At 44.7% G+C, this 18419-nt stretch overlaps 1 protein-coding gene across 6 annotated transcripts in view; it reads left to right on the top strand.

Annotated features, from left to right (window-relative positions):
* SPTBN1 (spectrin beta, non-erythrocytic 1) overlaps positions 1-18419 on the top strand; it is a 192086-nt gene that overhangs the window by 142174 nt on the left and 31493 nt on the right. For all 6 annotated transcript variants that reach the window (XM_045549604.1, XM_045549609.1, XM_045549606.1 and 3 more), the window contains 11 exons: positions 2390-2502; positions 3619-3806; positions 4850-4967; positions 5974-6132; positions 6764-7066; positions 8868-9021; positions 9716-10586; positions 10674-10811; positions 11623-12379; positions 13144-13346; positions 18153-18243. In XM_045549604.1, the coding sequence (XP_045405560.1) occupies positions 2390-2502; positions 3619-3806; positions 4850-4967; positions 5974-6132; positions 6764-7066; positions 8868-9021; positions 9716-10586; positions 10674-10811; positions 11623-12379; positions 13144-13346; positions 18153-18243 (3095 nt within the window). The remainder of the gene's footprint in view (positions 1-2389; positions 2503-3618; positions 3807-4849; positions 4968-5973; positions 6133-6763; positions 7067-8867; positions 9022-9715; positions 10587-10673; positions 10812-11622; positions 12380-13143; positions 13347-18152; positions 18244-18419) is intronic.

Genomic DNA, 18419 nt, shown 5'->3' on the forward strand with positions numbered 1-18419 from the left:
TCCTAATTCTAGGCTTCATTTCAACTTGAACTCTCACAGGAACTTTTTCTAATTTTGAGAAGCACTTAAAATATCAGAGGATTTGATTGTAGTGCTGTAGGTTTATAGATCCTCTCAGCTGTGAGCAAATATTGGAGAGAGAAAACCATGTGTATGTGAGTGAAAGTTTAAAGTTTTTATAAATATAGAACAGGAAGTTTAACTCCCCAAGGACACATCAAGGTCATGAGGCTGCCAGGCAGGATTCTTGCTGTTTTCCACTGCATCAGATTCACTGATATGTTTGCTACAGGAAGCTGAGATAAAATTATCTTTGTGCTAACCCTCTAAGTGATTTCTCAATATAAACAGAAAACTGAAATTCCTTGGGTTGTGATAAATCTTCATGCTTAACCTCTACCTTATTATGGGAAGGAATTTTTCCTTAGTTTTAGCCCTTTATGCTTTTGATATAGACCCTTTTTTTTTTCCTATCACAGTGACAAAATTGTTTATTAACTTGCTCATTAGTTAAGCTTTCTATTCACTGCCCAGTATGAAAAGGGGATTGATGTTCCCCAGATCACAAGACAAAGAGCTAAAAAATGGCAGCTGATGCCACTTACCTTTGGGTTTGATCTTGACTATTAGTTGTCCAGTGCCCCAAAGAGCATCACTTAAAAATTACTTGTAGACAAGTTAAGTAAAAAGTTTTGCCTGCTCACTCCTTGCAATTATGTGGACATTTTGTGTTGATTAAATGGGATACAAGACTGGCATTTTTTTCTGGCTGTCCTCCAGTTCTCTCTCTTTTGGGCACACTTTGATGGAGCTGAGCAGACCTAAGAGCCCTGGGGTGGGAACAGTAGTTGTGATTCTGGCCTTGCTGCTGTCAGCTGCCTCGGTGACCCCACACAGGGAACAGCCCAGCACCGGGCCCTAGTGTGCTCATGTTTAAAATACAAGAAACAATCTTGCTTCATATAGGGCTGTCTGGAGGGTAGAAATGAAGGTATATGTGTGAATATATCTTGGAAAAAAGCCTGATGCATCTGTTAAGAACTATCCTGCGATTTTTCTTCTCATTCTATCCCAAGTTGAGCACTTTACTCAATATTGCTGTACTTCAAAGACTTGCCATTTTTGTTCATTTGCTCCTTCTCTCAGTAAATAGTTATTGACCACCCACTTTGTGCAGGACAACACACTAAGAAGGTGGTAGGTCAAGTGGCACAGGGGCTTGCCAGGACGGACTCTTCTTGCCCTCAGGGACTGAGTCTTGTAAGGCATAAATAATTATAATACCTGGCAGAAGGTGACCCGGGTGTCCATGCAAAGTTCTAGGACAACAGAGGAGGGGGAGACAGTAACTCCAGCTACAGGGATCATAAACGGTTGTGTTGGAGTGGTAACTTTGAGCTGGACCTCGAAGGATAGCAAGATAGAGATGAGGTAGGGAAGACCACCTCAGGCAAAGAGAAGTTGGGTGTGAAAGAAAGCATGTTAGAAATTCTGGGGTGTATATGGAGAACAGTGAGTAGTCAGGTTTGGTTTAGATATATAGTGCCTCAAAAGAAGTAGTAGGCTGTAGAATTAAAATGTCCAGAACAATGCTTGACACATACAGGAAGCCCAATATAGATTTGTGGAATAGAAGGATGGAAAAAAGGGAAGGAAAGTTACAGCCAGATTCTAGAGGACTAGAGGACTTATACTTTATTCTTCAGACTGAAGGGCACTTTTGAGTAATTCTGAGCTAGGAGGAAATGTGTTCACAGCTGTGCATCTGGAAGATCAGGCTGGGTGCACCATGTGAGCAAATTGGGTAGTGGGGAAACACCAATAGGGAGCTGTGTTTCAGGTGTGGTTGTGGGACCGGAAGGGTCTGAACCACGAGTGACAATAAGGCTTCCATTATAAATAGAGCCATCCAACATTTATAACTTTGACTCAAACAGTACAAAGCAATTTATGTAGCCAAAACATTTGTACCCCCATAATATTCTGAAATTAAAAATAAATAGAGCCATCCAGACTCAGATTAGGGACTAACTGGATACAGCAACAAGGAGATAAAGATGTCCAAAGACTGAGCAGCTGGGGGAGACGCTGGTGCCATAAGCAGAAATGAGGACTTAAGAAACACCAGCCTAGTTGGTAAAGTAGGGGCAAGGGGAGGAACATGATATGCCTGTAAATGGCATTTTATGAATATTCACATAATAAATGGGTCGCTGAGATGGTTTCATCCTCATTGTCCTTGCAATTAATGCACTGATGGCAGAACCCTCACGTATAAAAAATGAAGATACTGGACTGTTCAGTGTTGTCAAACAGTTGTTCTGTTTGTTCCTGCTGCTTGGGTGGGGCAGCAAGCAGCACCCTGAACAGAGTCTTCTCTGGGTTACAGACATCAGCGTGGACCACCCCGATGAGAAGTCTATTATCACTTACGTGGTGACTTATTACCACTACTTCTCTAAGATGAAGGCCTTGGCTGTTGAAGGAAAACGAATTGGAAAGGTGAGTGCACACCAGTTTTCTAAGTTGTGAGACATGACAGGTTCCTGCCCTACTGTACTGCCGCTGAGCACCTCGTTCTCCCACGTACTCAGGAACTTGCCAGTAGCAGTTTGTGGCAGACTCTACAAATGGTGGGGAAGTAGGCAGAAGCCTCTTCATCCCAAAGGGAAACTGGAGGTGTAGGAGTGATGGCTAAAATATTTCGGAAAGGATTTGAGGGGGATCTCAGATCCCAAAACACCTCTCTCCTCAGCCTTTCCAGAAAATTGGATATTGGAAATCTAACCAAGTTGGCTAACGTCGTGGATGTGAAATCCTACTTAACACAGTTGAAAAGGCTCGGTATTAGGCTTTTTACTTTCACTTCTCATTTGATATTCACCTGCCTTTTATGTTTGTTTGTTTGTTTGGTTGGTTTGTTTTGTTTTGTATTTTGAGACAGGGTCTCACTCTTGCTGGCTAGAGTGCAGTAGTGTCATCATAGCTCACTGTAACCTCAAACTTCTGGGCTCAATCGATGTATCTGCCTTTCTGAGACTCCCGAGTAACCGGGACAACAGGCACACATCACCCACCCAGCTAATTTTTCTATTTTTAGTAGAGACGGGGTCTCACTCTTGCTCAGGCTGGTCTCAAACTCCTGACCTCAAGTGATTCTCCTGCCTCGGCCTCCCAGAGTGCTAGGATTATAGGCATGAGCTACTGTGCCGGCCGATCTGCTATATTTTACAAAACACCTCAGATCAGATGACATTATCCTCTGGATGCAATGTAATGGAAAATTCATGGGACAGGACCAAGCTAAATAGAGCCCTTTTTGTTTCTCTAGGAATTTCGGAGGTTAGGCTACAGAAGTCATTCAGAAATTCTTTGCCTGGGGGTTGGGAGGATACAGAACCAATTAGAGTTGAATTAAGCTGTCATTGCTCACAAAGAAAAGCTACAATCTGGGTGCCTGTTAGCAAATGGTTCCTTGAGTTAAAATGCTTGTGCCAAAGTAGGACAGAACCATTTCAAAGCCAGTTGTTAAGTGTGCATATGCTCATGTAGGATTGCAATTATGTTTTCCTTACGTGGTGGTACGATCTTTTCAATTTTTCTAACCCTTGTGTACAGGTGCTTGACAATGCTATTGAAACAGAAAAAATGATTGAAAAGTATGAATCCCTTGCCTCTGACCTTCTGGAGTGGATTGAACAAACCATCATCATTCTGAACAATCGCAAATTTGCCAATTCACTGGTCGGGGTTCAACAGCAGCTTCAGGCATTCAACACTTACCGCACTGTGGAGAAACCACCCAAGTAAGATGTAAATTGTAATGAGTGACCATCAATGTGGGAAGAGAGGTCACTGCAGCCAACAGACCCCTGTTTTATGACCTCTGTGATCTCATCTCTTAACTGAATGCCTCTCACCAGTGGCCTGTCTTACTCCTTTCATCTGATTCTGTGTCGCTGAGATTTATTATACATCATGCCCTCTCCGAGCAGTTGCCACTAGGAATGTGCCAGTGATTTGTACACATGAGAATACTAAGAAACAGTACAGGTCTCCAATCCATTATCCAAAGTCCTGATGCTGGTGTGTTTCAGGACTCCATAGTTTTTTCATTTTTAGAAAAGTAGCACAGCGCGTATGTTGTGTAAGATCCCAGATGGGTCTGAGGCAGTAACTCATAATCAAGCCCACTAAATATCTGCAGCAAAATATGTAAATATTCACACTGTGTTACATAAAAAAGGTAATAGTTTCATAACAGTTCAGATCAGATTTTGCTGATTTTGATTTTTCATATATTTTATAAGTTCATAATTGTTGAATAAGGATTGTAAACATTTATCTCTTGCTTACTGTAGTTCCAGAGTCATTCTTCCTTTCTTCTGAAAGCTCCACTCAGTTGTGGATTCCTTGGTGAGGTCTCGGAAACCCTTTGAAAATTATTTCATGTAGACATTTGAAATAATCCTTATTGAATGCATTCAGCTGTGCTCTCTGAATGAAGTAAGTCCATTGTCCAGGACTTAGGGTTTAAACCTTGATTGAGGTGATTAATAAAAGAGTATTGTGTGCCCTTGACACCTTCAAATATAAATCTCAGCAACAACAAACAAACAACCACAAAAAATTCCACCATTTGGCATATTTTGAGGTTTGTGATACCCAATAACTAACCCACTGCTGTCTCTCTGACATGCATTTCACATAAATCAGACCAGAGATAAATGGCTTTTAAAATTGCATGACTGTGTAAAACGGTTTTTTTCTCTAGTAACAAATGAATTTTTCTCCATGAAGGAACAAACTATAATAGATAATATTTATGGCTGTTTTCCCCTGTGCTTAGATTTACTGAGAAGGGGAACTTGGAAGTGTTGCTTTTCACTATTCAGAGCAAGATGAGGGCCAACAACCAGAAGGTCTACATGCCCCGAGAGGGGAAGCTCATCTCTGATATTAACAAGGTAAAATGCATCTGGTCCTTTGGGGCCTTGACGTCTTATAGGTTTCAAGATCTGTCCCTGGGTCTTGATTGCTAAGAGGACAGGAGACTGAAAGGGTCTGTCCCTGCCTGCTGATCTGATAATTGGCAGCTGGTGCTCAGGTGTGGCAGAGGGCCAAGCAGGTACTTGAGGTAGGCCACTCTGGTGGGGGCTTTAGGGGAGCAATGTTAGATTTTATCAAACCAGCTTTGGCTCAGGATAAACCTTGCTACTCAGATGTTATCAGTTTACCCTCATCTGTCCCAGGCAATCATCTTAAACCTCTATAAATTACAGAAAGGAAAAATCAAAACCTTATTTCATGTTTTTGGAAACTCTAGAAGTTGTGGCGCTTAGCATGTTGGATCCTTCCATCAGAGAAACTCTCAAGTAAACTATTTTCATTATCGTGGCAATTATGGAATTTCACAATGGCATTATTTCCAGCTAGAAATTGGAAAAATCTAGAACTCTGTGGTTAGTTGTACATACTTAGATTCCTTTGAGTGGAATGTTTGGATTTTTTTAAAATGTGAAGACAGACATTTCATAGGAATAAATTTAATGTGGACAGTTGGTCAGGATTTTGAAAGAAATATTCAGATGTGTCAATTTTTAAAAAGTGGCTCAGGGTAGAGTAAGTGAGTCATTGTTTTTCTGAGAAAAATCATTTATCTTTATATGATGAGCTATTTAAGATAATTTATTTCCTCTTAAAGTAAGAGATTTATAATCTATATTGCTTCATATCTATAGTTTTGTTTTCCAATTACAACACAGGATCTTTAGATTTAAATAGTGGGAGAGTGTTTTCATGAGGCTACTCTGAGAGAAAAATATTTTTTTCTCAAGGCTTAAGAGTCAGCGAGGGTGGGAACGGGATTTCCCTTTCAAGTTCTCAGATCTGTTTGAGAAATACTAGCTGTTGTCTGTACCAAAGAAGGTTCCTTGAACATTGCAGGAAACTTTTCCTCCCCCATTTCTATAGGCCTGGGAAAGACTGGAAAAGGCGGAACATGAGAGAGAACTGGCCCTGCGGAATGAGCTCATAAGACAGGAGAAACTGGAACAGCTTGCCCGCAGATTTGATCGCAAGGCAGCTATGAGGGAGACCTGGCTGAGCGAAAACCAGCGTCTGGTGTCTCAGGTTCTGTTCTTGACATTATTAAAGAAACCATTCCTGGGGTAACCTAGAAACGTAGCCCATACCCAAGGGGCATAGGGCCATAGGGACAGCTGCTTATCAACATCCAGTATTCTGAAGTAACTGCCAGGTCATCTTGCCTACTTCCCATGAAAAGGATGTTTATAACTTGTAATATACTTTCTCTTCTATTTATCTAATTTTTCATAGGTTTGGAAGCAGCTCAAGCAGAGTTTGTTTAGAGCCAGTGAGTGTATGTGAACCATTCACGTTTATATAAGTTTTAACAGTTCTTCCCTTTCCCTCAATCTTTGACCAACTAACACTTAAGGCAGATTGGTCATGAAGTAAACAAAAGTGGCTTTCTTTTCCACTTGGCTTGACATAAGTGATCACCTCCTCAGTCTCTTAAGTCAGATGCTAGATAGGAGCTGGGCCCCTCTACACAATGAGAAGCTGCTGGTTTGCTTTGAAAGGGCAAGACCAATGGGGTGGGGGACTCAGGGGTCAGGTTTGGCTTTAGCTCCGCCAGGGATTAAGGTATGCTCAGGATTTTAGCTCTGTTCTCTGTTTCTTTTTCTTAGATTGGGTGACTTTATAATTTCATGTTTCTTTTTATTTCATTTCTCTGCAGGACAACTTTGGGTTTGACCTTCCAGCAGTTGAGGCCGCCACAAAAAAGCACGAGGCCATTGAGACCGACATTGCCGCATACGAGGAACGTGTGCAGGCCGTGGTAGCTGTGGCCAGGGAGCTTGAGGCGGAGAATTACCACGACATCAAGCGCATCACAGCAAGGAAGGACAATGTGATCCGACTCTGGGAATACCTACTAGAACTGCTCAAGGCCCGGAGGCAGCGGCTCGAGATGAACCTGGGGCTGCAGAAGATATTCCAGGAAATGCTCTACATTATGGACTGGATGGATGAAATGAAGGTAAAACCTGACCAAAAGGGGGCTGGTGCTTAACCTACCAGACCTCTGTTTTTCAGGGCCCAACCACTAATCCCCCAACATACAGCCATGCTCCTTGTCTAACTAACTGCCCACGTGTAAAGCCAGAGAGGGGCCATATTACCCATGGGAAGGATGTTAGCTCATGGGTTAAATGAGATGTGAAATGTGAAAAACTTGTAACAGAGCAGTGCAGTAGCCAGAGAGAGGTCTGTTACTGTGATTAAGATCTAATTTAGATACATTCCTGTAGGGAATCAGTCAAATTGTGGTTTTGTTTTTAATTTTTTAGGGTTGAACTAGCTTTCTGTCTCATTGACCTTTGTATGAGTGGGTGATACTGCTTTGGGGAGAGGCCCACAGAGGTAGTATGAGCAGGTGGGAGAGCGGTAGGTGGTGTGGACAGAGCACAGGTCAGGAACCAGGTGGCCAGAGTCCAAAGTGCCTAGTCTCTTTGCACCTCCTTTCTTTATATTTAAACAGAGATCATACTTGCTCTCTACCACATCCAGTAGTTACAGGGATAGAGTGCAGTAATGCGTATGGATCATAGGGCCAGCTGGATGGCAATGGCTGCTCATGCCGGTTTGTGCTTCCCTTTCGATTATTGACAGCTCTGAGCTTTCCCCCTGTGCAGGAAGAGACCTGCCATCATGCCATAGCACTGTGCCTGTTGGTGTCCTCCGATGCAGGCCATGGAACACTCATTCGTGTCCAGCAGTTCTCCAACTGGGATGCGTTTAGCCTTGTAGATAGAACAGAATAGAGCAGTTTTCAGACAGTCTCACGAAGCCTCCTTTGTCTCAGCACACTGTTCCCAAGCTTGACCTTACGCAGGAGATTTCCTTCTCAGGATATAAGCCCTCATCTATTGCCTGGCTCTTGAACTGTTCCTGCCAGAGGGGCAAGGTCACCTGATACCATCAGTTTTCTCTCCCATTGTCCCAGATTTATGGTGTTCTTAGGTATGGTCTGTCTTGACCTCTTAAAATAGAAGTGTTCATAAAATGTAGCAGATGTGCTTTTCATTTTATAAATCAGGATGCACATGCTAATCCAAGTTGGTCCAGAGATTTCCTTAGAAGAGTGAAGTAGAAATTCCACCTGGAGAGGTTATAGGGATGAGGCCCCTATATTTGGCTCATTGATAGAAGAAATAAGAAAATGTCCGTGGGTTCAAACTTAAACCCAGGAAGTTGCTTGGGTTCTCCTAAGCATGGCAGCCACCTGACCCTGTTCTCCTTACTGGGTTAAAGATGTTATAAGCTTTTAAGCTAGATTTTTCCTGTTTGTGTAAGTATGGTAGAGGCATACCAGTAAGCTCTTAAGAGAGGAAAAGCATCTACTTAAGGGGCCAGCAACTTCTAAAAGATTTCTTTTAAGTTTTCGAGTGTCTGAGTCTATTTTCCTTAACTCTTAGCTTCCTGAAAAGTTGTTGCTGCAGCAGTTTCTTCTTGAAGCCTCAGCTTATATTTTGGAATCTCTCATGTAGGCCCCTCCCCCCTTTTATTTTATTCTGTTCCTTTTAGTGTATTTGACTTGCTTATTCTGAGGTAGATGATCCTTACAGTAGTTCATTATGTCTCTGCTGATACTGCCTTTGGGTTTGATTTGTTTTGTTCTGGTCTGTTCGCCACTCATCTTCCCTGGAAGATACAGGGTCCGTGGCAGGCTAGAGGGCAGGTGCAGCTCAGTTGCTGGCTCTCTCCTTGTCCAAAGATTGTGTGGTGCTGAAGTCAAGGTCGTATTCACAGATGTCCTTTCTGTTTCCTCTTGTGCACAGGTGCTATTATTGTCTCAAGACTATGGCAAACACTTGCTCGGCGTGGAAGACCTGTTACAGAAGCACGCCCTGGTTGAAGCGGACATTGGCATCCAGGCAGAGCGGGTGAGAGGTGTCAATGCTTCTGCCCAGAAGTTTGCAACAGACGGGGAAGGTAAGGATGGCCCATTCCAAGCTTAACCTCCTGGTCACCAGAGGTCCATCTTTATAGAAGTACATAAGTTGTATGTGCCAATGGGGCTTTTGAAGTCACTGCACCACTGCAGGTTCTGGTGGGTTTGTCTGCTGCTGTGTCATGGGCATGAGATACAGTGGAGTGGCCTTCTGAACACAAATTCTGTCCTGTTTTTCTGAAATGGGCACATCCTTTTCTTAAATATGCACGTGCTGCTTGGTTTTGAGTGGCTTGATGTTTGACAGTGAAGCTTTGCCAGACCACACTCTGTGGCCGTGCACCACTTTCCTGGTGTGGCCATTCTAGCAGCTCCTGGCTTTCACACGTGGCCGCACATACCTGTTGGGAGACTGTTCAGAATGATTTGGTTTTGCTGCTTATATTTTCAGAAACAATTAAATGCAGCTGCCTTTGATACGATTCATGTGCTTTCTCGATTCATAAGTGATCACTTTGTGGTTGGGCCAAAGTAATAATGGTTATCATCACTCCTCCCTCCTGTTCCAATCAAGATTCTAGAAGGTGCTCCATGGCCTACACATCCTGCATTAGATTTAGAAGTGAACTGGTAGTCCCAGAGTGAGAATATGGGGTGTAGCTTACTGCCTGCAGATGAGCAGGAACCCGTGTTGAACTTGGTCGCACCCACATCCCCTTCCTTGCTGTAAAACAGGTTACAAGCCCTGCGACCCCCAGGTGATCCGAGACCGCGTGGCCCACATGGAGTTCTGTTATCAAGAGCTTTGCCAGTTGGCGGCCGAGCGCCGGGCCCGTCTGGAAGAGTCCCGCCGCCTCTGGAAGTTCTTCTGGGAGATGGCTGAAGAGGAAGGCTGGATACGGGAGAAGGAGAAGATCCTGTCCTCCGATGATTACGGGAAAGACCTGACCAGCGTCATGCGCCTGCTCAGCAAGCACCGGGCATTTGAGGATGAGATGAGTGGCCGCAGCGGCCACTTCGAGCAGGCCATCAAGGAAGGCGAAGACATGATCACAGAGGAGCACTTCGGGTCAGAGAAGATCCGCGAGAGGATCATTTACATCCGGGAACAGTGGGCCAACCTGGAGCAGCTCTCGGCCATTCGGAAGAAGCGCCTGGAGGAGGCCTCACTGCTGCACCAGTTCCAGGCGGATGCCGATGACATCGACGCCTGGATGCTGGACATCCTCAAGATCGTTTCCAGTAGCGACGTTGGCCACGACGAGTACTCCACACAGTCTCTGGTGAAGAAACACAAGGATGTGGCGGAAGAGATCGCCAACTACAGACCCACCATCGACACGCTCCACGAGCAAGCCAACGCCCTCCCCCAGGAGCACGCAGAGTCTCCGGACGTGAGGGGCCGGCTGTCGGGCATCGAGGAGAGGTACAAGGAGGTGGCAGAGCTGACGCGGCTGAGGAAGCAGGCGCTCCAGGACACCCTGGCCCTGTACAAAATGTTCAGTGAGGCTGATGCCTGTGAGCTCTGGATCGATGAGAAGGAGCAGTGGCTCAACAACATGCAGATCCCAGAGAAGCTGGAGGACCTGGAGGTCATCCAGCACAGGTGAGTGGGGTGCTGCTGGGCACTGGCCCTCCCCTCGTGACCACCAGTGGCCAAGGAGCTGACCACCCTGTTGAACTGCCATTTCAGATTTGAGAGCTTAGAACCGGAAATGAACAACCAGGCTTCCCGGGTGGCAGTGGTAAACCAGATCGCACGCCAGCTGATGCACAGCGGCCACCCGAGTGAGAAGGAAATCAAAGCCCAGCAGGACAAACTCAACACGAGGTGAGTGTGAGGCTAGCAGCGTGCCAGCCGCCCGTGTGTGGGGCTGGGGAGGGTGAGGTCACTGGTAAGGAACTTCCTGCATAGGGTTACTGGCATCACAGCGCTTATGTCATGGCATTGGCATCCGCCTTTCAACATGTCCTGGTTTCACAAGAAGTGTCTCAGGGCAACGTCATTCATGGCAGGAGAATGACCCATGTCAGCCTGGCACCTGCCCCTCCCCACATCAAAGTTAGTTAGGGCTGTGATGTGGCCTGAGCCCAGCGTGGTAGACGGCACTAAGATGGTACCTGTGCTGTCCTTTTTTAAAGGATTTTTAGAACAGGATTCTAGAATGTTTAAGACTTATTTTGCCAATGAAAGTCCTGATCATCAGGGCAGACCTTTGTCCGAGTCTTAATCTTTGTGTTGAATAAACATGTTTGAGTAGGTTGTGGTGGCTGACTGGTCTTGGTTCTGACAGTTACTGTCAGCCTTAGATTTGGAAGGTGTTCTTAGGTGCAGTTCAGAGGTGAGTAAAATGTCACAAACATAAATTAATTGACTCTGGGGACAGATTGTTGTAACCGCTCACATTGGAACTCTTTAACACTTCCTCTTCACGTCAGGCTTTTTCCAGATTACATTACATGCCTGAGCCATTTCTGGGTATTTGGTATTCACCTACTGAGTGAGATGATTTTCCAAAAAGCATGTGTTCAAAGCAAAGATGGAGAAAACAAATGTGTGACATTAACCATCATTGTTCATTTCATTATCCAGCCATAGTCAGTCTCTTCTTCATGCTGCTCTGTCGTCCCTACACTCACAGGTGGAGTCAGTTCAGAGAACTGGTTGACAGAAAGAAGGATGCTCTTCTGTCTGCCCTGAGCATCCAGAACTACCACCTCGAGTGCAACGAAACCAAATCCTGGATTCGGGAAAAGACCAAGGTTATCGAGTCCACCCAGGACCTGGGCAATGACCTGGCCGGCGTCATGGCCCTGCAGCGCAAGCTGACCGGCATGGAGCGGGACTTGGTGGCCATTGAGGCGAAGCTCAGTGACCTGCAGAAGGAGGCAGAGAAGCTGGAGTCGGAGCACCCGGACCAGGCCCAGGCCATCCTGTCTCGGCTGGCCGAGATCAGCGACGTGTGGGAGGAGATGAAGACCACCCTGAAAAACCGAGAGGCCTCCCTGGGAGAGGCCAGCAAGCTGCAGCAGTTCCTGCGGGACTTGGATGACTTCCAGTCCTGGCTCTCCAGGACCCAGACGGCCATCGCCTCAGAAGACATGCCTAACACCCTGACTGAAGCGGAGAAGCTTCTCACGCAACATGAGAATATCAAAAACGAGATCGACAACTACGAGGAGGACTACCAGAAGATGAGGGACATGGGCGAGATGGTCACCCAGGGACAGACTGACGCCCAGTACATGTTCCTGCGGCAGCGGCTGCAGGCCTTGGACACTGGGTGGAACGAGCTCCACAAAATGTGGGAGAACAGACAGAATCTCCTCTCCCAGTCGCATGCCTACCAGCAGTTCCTCAGAGACACAAAGCAAGCCGAGGCCTTTCTTAACAACCAGGTAACTAACGTTCGTCACTGCCTTCACTTCCTTTCTGTTAGAGAAGGCACTGGCTGCCGTTTGAAATGTTTTGGCCAGGGCTGCTGGTTTAAACCACACCTGTATAAAATTAAACAGATAATTTAGGGGCTCCCCCCGCCACCCCCCGGCTCTTAAAGCACTGAAACTCATCACAGTGTAGGGGACAGGAATTGAAAATTTCCACCAGGACCTGCCTTGCCTTGCAAAAGTAGGGTCCAATTTCAGCTGTTATTGAGGACCTCTTCTGTTCATAGTGTGTTCTCATAATTTAAAAGATACCAGTGAGGATTTTTTTTTTTTTTTTTTAACCGAATGGTTCTGTCTTCTTGCTCTAGAGGGGTCAGGGACTTCACCTGAGGACACAAGACAGATCAGAGAAAGAAAAATAGCTGAGGATGGTCACCAGCATCAGGGTGGTTAATCTTCCTTAACCCAGAGTGTATGAAGGGTGTGTTGCTGCTGCCTTCATGGGCACGTGAGAGGGCTGTTGTGGCTGATACACAAAGCTTTGGTTACTTTCCTTGCTTACTTTGGGAAAAAAATTTAGAGCATTTAAGCACTTACGGAAATTTGGTTTTTTCCTCCCCACTTTTAGTTTTATCTGAGTTAATTGATTATTTTATGTAAGTGTAAGGAGCAAGTGTTGCGAAGTATGTTGCATGGAAATGCAGAACATAGGAAAATGAGTTCTGGCACTGATATGTCATCTTGCTATGATTTTTTTTTTCCTCTTTTTAAATCAGGAGTATGTTTTGGCTCATACTGAAATGCCCACCACCTTGGAAGGAGCTGAAGCAGCTATTAAGAAACAGGAGGACTTCATGACCACCATGGACGCCAATGAGGAGAAGATCAACGCCGTTGTGGAGACTGGCCGGAGGCTGGTGAGCGACGGGAACATCAACTCAGATCGAATCCAGGAGAAGGTGGACTCTATTGATGACAGGTACAGTTTTCTGAGGCTCTTAAGGTAGTCTTGCACCTTGGAACTCTCAACTCTCTGAATCATTGGCCAGAAATTCTTGGGACTGGGTATAAATTTCCCAGTGGGCAGAACATGGGCACCTAGCCAAGTCTCATTTACACACACAGAAAATTAGAGCAGCACGTGGCTGCCTGAGAACGTGGTTCTCATAAGACATGTACAAGTGTCCACAAAGGAAAAGAAAGTCTGAGACACAAGCCAGTCCTTAACCGAAGACCTGTAAGAGCTGTAATGCTGTGTAGCCATCTAGTGTAGGCCGTACCCTTTGAGAGCTGACACATGGTGTGTCACCTGATGGGACCCCGAGAGCCAGACGTTTTCCTAGCCAACCCCATATTCGCCTTCATCCATATGAGACTTCTCTTCTGAAGCCTGCCAGGAGAGAGTGGAAAGGGAGGGTGAGGTTTGCTTGTCCTGAGTACCTGGCAGAGCCTCAAAGCACCATTATCTAACCTTGGCTTGGATAATGCTGTAATAGGATCTTTTTCATGATGAGAAAAGGCCACTTTCCTCTTCTGCCAGGGCATCTCATTTCTTTCTTTCTTTTTTTTTTTTTTTGGCATTCTGAAAGATTCCTCCTTGGCTAACGGCCAGTGTACTCCCTTTGACCGTAACTCTTTGACTCACCCCTTCCTCTTGCCCCGCCCTGGTTACTAAAGGTGGTGATCAGGGCAGATAGAAGGTTAGATGCACCAGAACATGGGCTGGTTCTGGGCAGGTCACCTCAGTCCTGGGCTGACCCATCTGGATCACTAGCCTCTGTTGCAACCAATCTTCTCTGGTCCCAGTTTGGGCTGGATTTAAGGGCTGATTGTGAGACTGATGTCATCAAGGAACAAGCTCTTCCTCAAGGCTTCTCCTCTGGCCTTCAAATGCATTGAGAAGGAAAAACTTCTTGTTGAGGTTGTTCCTTGCTTACCACATCCAAGAGGGTCTCCTGGGACCCTTAGGTTAACTTAAAATAAGATGTGGGGTAGAGTGGAAATACTCTTTTTCCCGTAAAGATTGAGCTCCTAGCTGTAACACTTCCATTGCCAGACTTTTGTGGGTTTTTTTGCCTTAACTGATTCAGAGCCTAAACCATATGTTCTAAGGGTGGTACTGGGGAATAGGGCATAACTTAGTAATTATAATTCTGTATCTTTTGCTTTTAAAACAGCTACAAAAAAGAAAAAATCCTTCCACCAAACCCTTCTTAAATGAGCGAGAGAAACAAGGATTGGGCAAGACATTCTTAACCTAAAAAAAAAGAATTTCCTTTTTTTCCTAATGTTAACTCATTATTTTGTAAATATAATAGCTTGCATTCAGACAGACGTGCAGCTGCTTTGCTGCTTCCTTGGTTTATTTATATGTCCCGAGTGCTGCAGCTGCATGGGGTTGTTGGAAACAGGTGAGCTGTCAAGACCAGAGACTCCTGGACATCAGGGAATGTTTCAGCAGCCCTCAGTTGTGGCTTAACCTTTCTTTTGCCCTTGCCTGGAAGCCTGGGCTCCTGGAGTTCCTGCGCTTCCTTAGGATCTCTCAGTTATAGAAAAGAAATGTAAAGAGGATCCCATACTATTGGTAAGCTTGAGGAAGACGGAAGGAGGGGGCCTTTCTGTTGATCTGCCATCAAGGGAACTACATTTTCTTACTTTTCCTCGGCTGGTGTTAACCGAATTTTGGTTTCACTTTAATATCCCCAGAGGCCTCAAGATCTGAAACTGACCCTAGAGGATACTTGTCTGTTATAAAAACATACACATCTGTGAGTTCCAGGTGTTGTAGGAGCACAGCTAAGTAAACATCTAAACTTTCAGATCTAATCCCCTTAGCCAGAAACATTCTGACACTGTGGTTGAAGCTATTCTTGTAGAAGGTAAAGTCATTATAATGTGCTTACGTTCAGGAAATCTCCTGAGTCGAAATGAAAAAGTACCAGAACAAAGACACTGACTCCAGTAGATGTGGGTGGGGCACAAGTGGCCTTCCAAGTGCCTGTGACTGGGCGGAAAGGAGCCTGCTGGCCACAGCCTGCCCAGGGGGTGTGGATGAGGAAGGAAACCTCCTGGCTGAAAGGAAAATTCCAGCCACAGCGTAGTCCTTGGGGAGCAAGGAACAGTGTCCAGCTTCATGAAGCAAGACCCTATCTCACAAGGGAAAACAGGCTTAAAAATTAACCAGCCATTCCACGCAGGTGCCTGAGATTCTTTGCTGTTCACAGAAACCGGTTATACCCAGCGTCTGCTTCATGTGGTGGGAGGGCTTTTGAGTCTTGTTGTGGAGGTAGGAGGTGAGAGATGGAAATAAAGCAAGAGAACTTTGCCCCAAACAAAGAGCATTCTTAAGACTGTGGAAACTACAGCCAAGTTTTAGAAGGTTCTTCTCAGGCCCTTGCCTATAATTGAATCCGTGATCCAACCTTGAGAGAATTTCCTGAATTTTACTTCCCATGAGTGCCGTCGGTTGCCACTAGTAAACCGTTAAGCCACACTCACTTCTTTCGAGTGTTTTCTGAGTCAGCGACAATCCCAGCTGCCTGCACAGCTGTTTCACTCTTTAGAGCAACAGCATGCAAGAGAAAGGGTGCTTGGGCAGGGACTCGGGCGTACGTGAGACTTGATTACATAAGAAATAACATTTCAGGATTCTGTCTGGTTGTATTTCTCCCTTAGCGAATCTTCTCAGACAGAATTTGACATTGTGTTCATCTTCATTATTTCCGTGAGCATCAGAGATGCTCTGGGATTCTTCCTTACCATCCTAGCAGTTTCGTGGGATGCCTTGCTGAAAGGAACGGAAGCTTTCATTCAAGGCCCTTGATTAAAGGCAGGACTCCTGCATTTTGTCACTAACTCCAACTCATGTTACCTCTCTCCTGAAGATTTGCTTTATTTTCTTATACTCCCCTAGAAATGGAACTGGAATTTGAGGGCAGGGAACTTCAAAAACTTTTCTTGACGTTCCTTACCCACCCATGTTTTTAGATGACTAATTTTTTTAGCCCAGATTCACTAACATTCTTTTATATTTTATTTGTCTTTTATTATTTTTGGTTTTGGATGATGGGTAACAATGACATAAAGTGACTCTGGTCTTTATTATTTTTTGTTGTTATTAAAGCAATAAACATCTAATATTTTTGAGGGGGGATCTACTGCCCTTAATCCCATCTCTAGCACATGCCATTTTAGTGCTGGCTTTCTAATCTGTGCCCTGTGAGTTTTATGTCATTTAATATGCATAAGTTCTTTTCATTTAGCATTATATAATAACTTTTTTTATGTTTGCATTTTACCTAAGTGGTATAAGCGTATTAAGATCCCTTTTCTTGAAGCTATGGAACCTCTTTCAACTTCAAAAAATTAAAAAGGCATATGTATCTAACATGTATCTGACGCTATTTCTATTTATAGTGCTTTATATATTTAATGAAAATTTATCTAATACAATTTATATTTGACATATAAACATTTATAATTCCTATCATTCTGTAGTCACTGGTACCTGCAGGAGCCACAAGAACAGAGGGCTTTCTCCCTCGGTTCTCCAGGCCGATGGTGGCTGGGGTCGGTGCTGCAGCTATCCTTGGTTTCCTCAGCTTTCAGTGAAGGCCTGTGCAACACGTGTATCACTACAAGATCTTTCTTTCTCCTGGGGAGGTTTCTTCAGACATCATTCAGCAGCTCGTGTTCACAGAGCTGCTCTTTCTCAGTGTTGTCAAGAGTCTGAGGCTGTGTTCTTTCTCATCCCTGCCACAGAGGCTGGCAGGAATGGAGGAGAGACCTTGTCCAGACACAGACAGTGAGAAAGTGCTTTGAAAATCAGGGCAAAAACCCAACTCTCCTCGTTTGCACTCTGTTCCTTTACCTGTCTTAATACCCTGAACGTAGTCTGGCTTTCTTGCTTAGGTTACTCAGGAATATCAGGGCAGTATATTCACTGCGGTGCTTCATGACCCTCAGCGCCTCCTCCCCTGTGGCAGCAGAGTGTGGAAAGGCAGTCCTTCTCACAGCATTCGCACCACCCTTCTGGGAGCCTGAAGGAAGCTTGCCAGGGTGCTGGCCCCTCCACGGCAGCTGGAGCAGGAGCCCTGTGTGTGGTGGTTGAGCTGGGGAGCAAGCGCCCCAGTTCCCTTAACATTCACCAAGTTCAGCAGCTCCTTCCAGTTCTTACAAGATTTTTATTTAAGGGTTTGTGCTTTTACTTCTCTGAACCTTAGTTACCCTTATCTGTTAATTCAAAGTGGGGTTGAGTAAGTTTGGGATCTCAGCAGTTTGAAAAATTTTTATTCCTATTTGTTTTGTTGGTTTTGGTGAGTTTGTTTCAAGATGGGCATTTGTTTATCAGGAAACATTCATTTAAAGCCAGTTACAAGATTGTATATATTTTCTTAGCCTTGTATGTGTCACCCAGTTAAGAGTTTCTGGAAGATAAGTTTCAGATTGTCCCACAGTGCCTAAAGGGGGGACTTGCACACAGTGCATACTCAAAATTTTTTCCCAGCTCTAGTTTGAGAAGCAGCAAATTGACACAGATCATTTGACTGTATGTTTAGTCTGCTGTGTAGCTTGGACAGGTGTTTGGGTCTCTCTTGTACCATGGCTTACTCATTTAGAGGATGCTAAAATCCCTCGTTTATCTTGTCTCCTTCACATAATTAAGAACTGTAAGCAAACTCTTTTCAGCATACCTATAAACCTAGGAAAGAAATTGATTTATAAATTCTGTATTTCAAGATTATCTTTCTTTTTTAAAAATAATTTTTTTGATTATTATAACCAGACATAGGAAGAACCGTGAGGCAGCCAGTGAACTTCTGATGAGATTGAAGGACAACAGGGATCTTCAGAAATTCCTGCAAGATTGTCAAGAGGTATGTTACCCTCTAATCCCTCCCTTCTTCATTTCCAACAGTTGCTAGCCTGCGTTTAGTAGAACAGCCTTTTGAATTATAAAATTAATGAGGCCAGAAATTCCTATCATCCATTTGATTTGCGGGTTGGGGACATGTGGCACTTGGTTGGTTCTCCAGCCTACAAGCTACCACTT

Source organism: Lemur catta, chromosome 4 (genome assembly GCF_020740605.2).
Source record: "Lemur catta isolate mLemCat1 chromosome 4, mLemCat1.pri, whole genome shotgun sequence".
Classification (NCBI taxonomy): Eukaryota; Metazoa; Chordata; class Mammalia; order Primates; family Lemuridae; genus Lemur; species Lemur catta.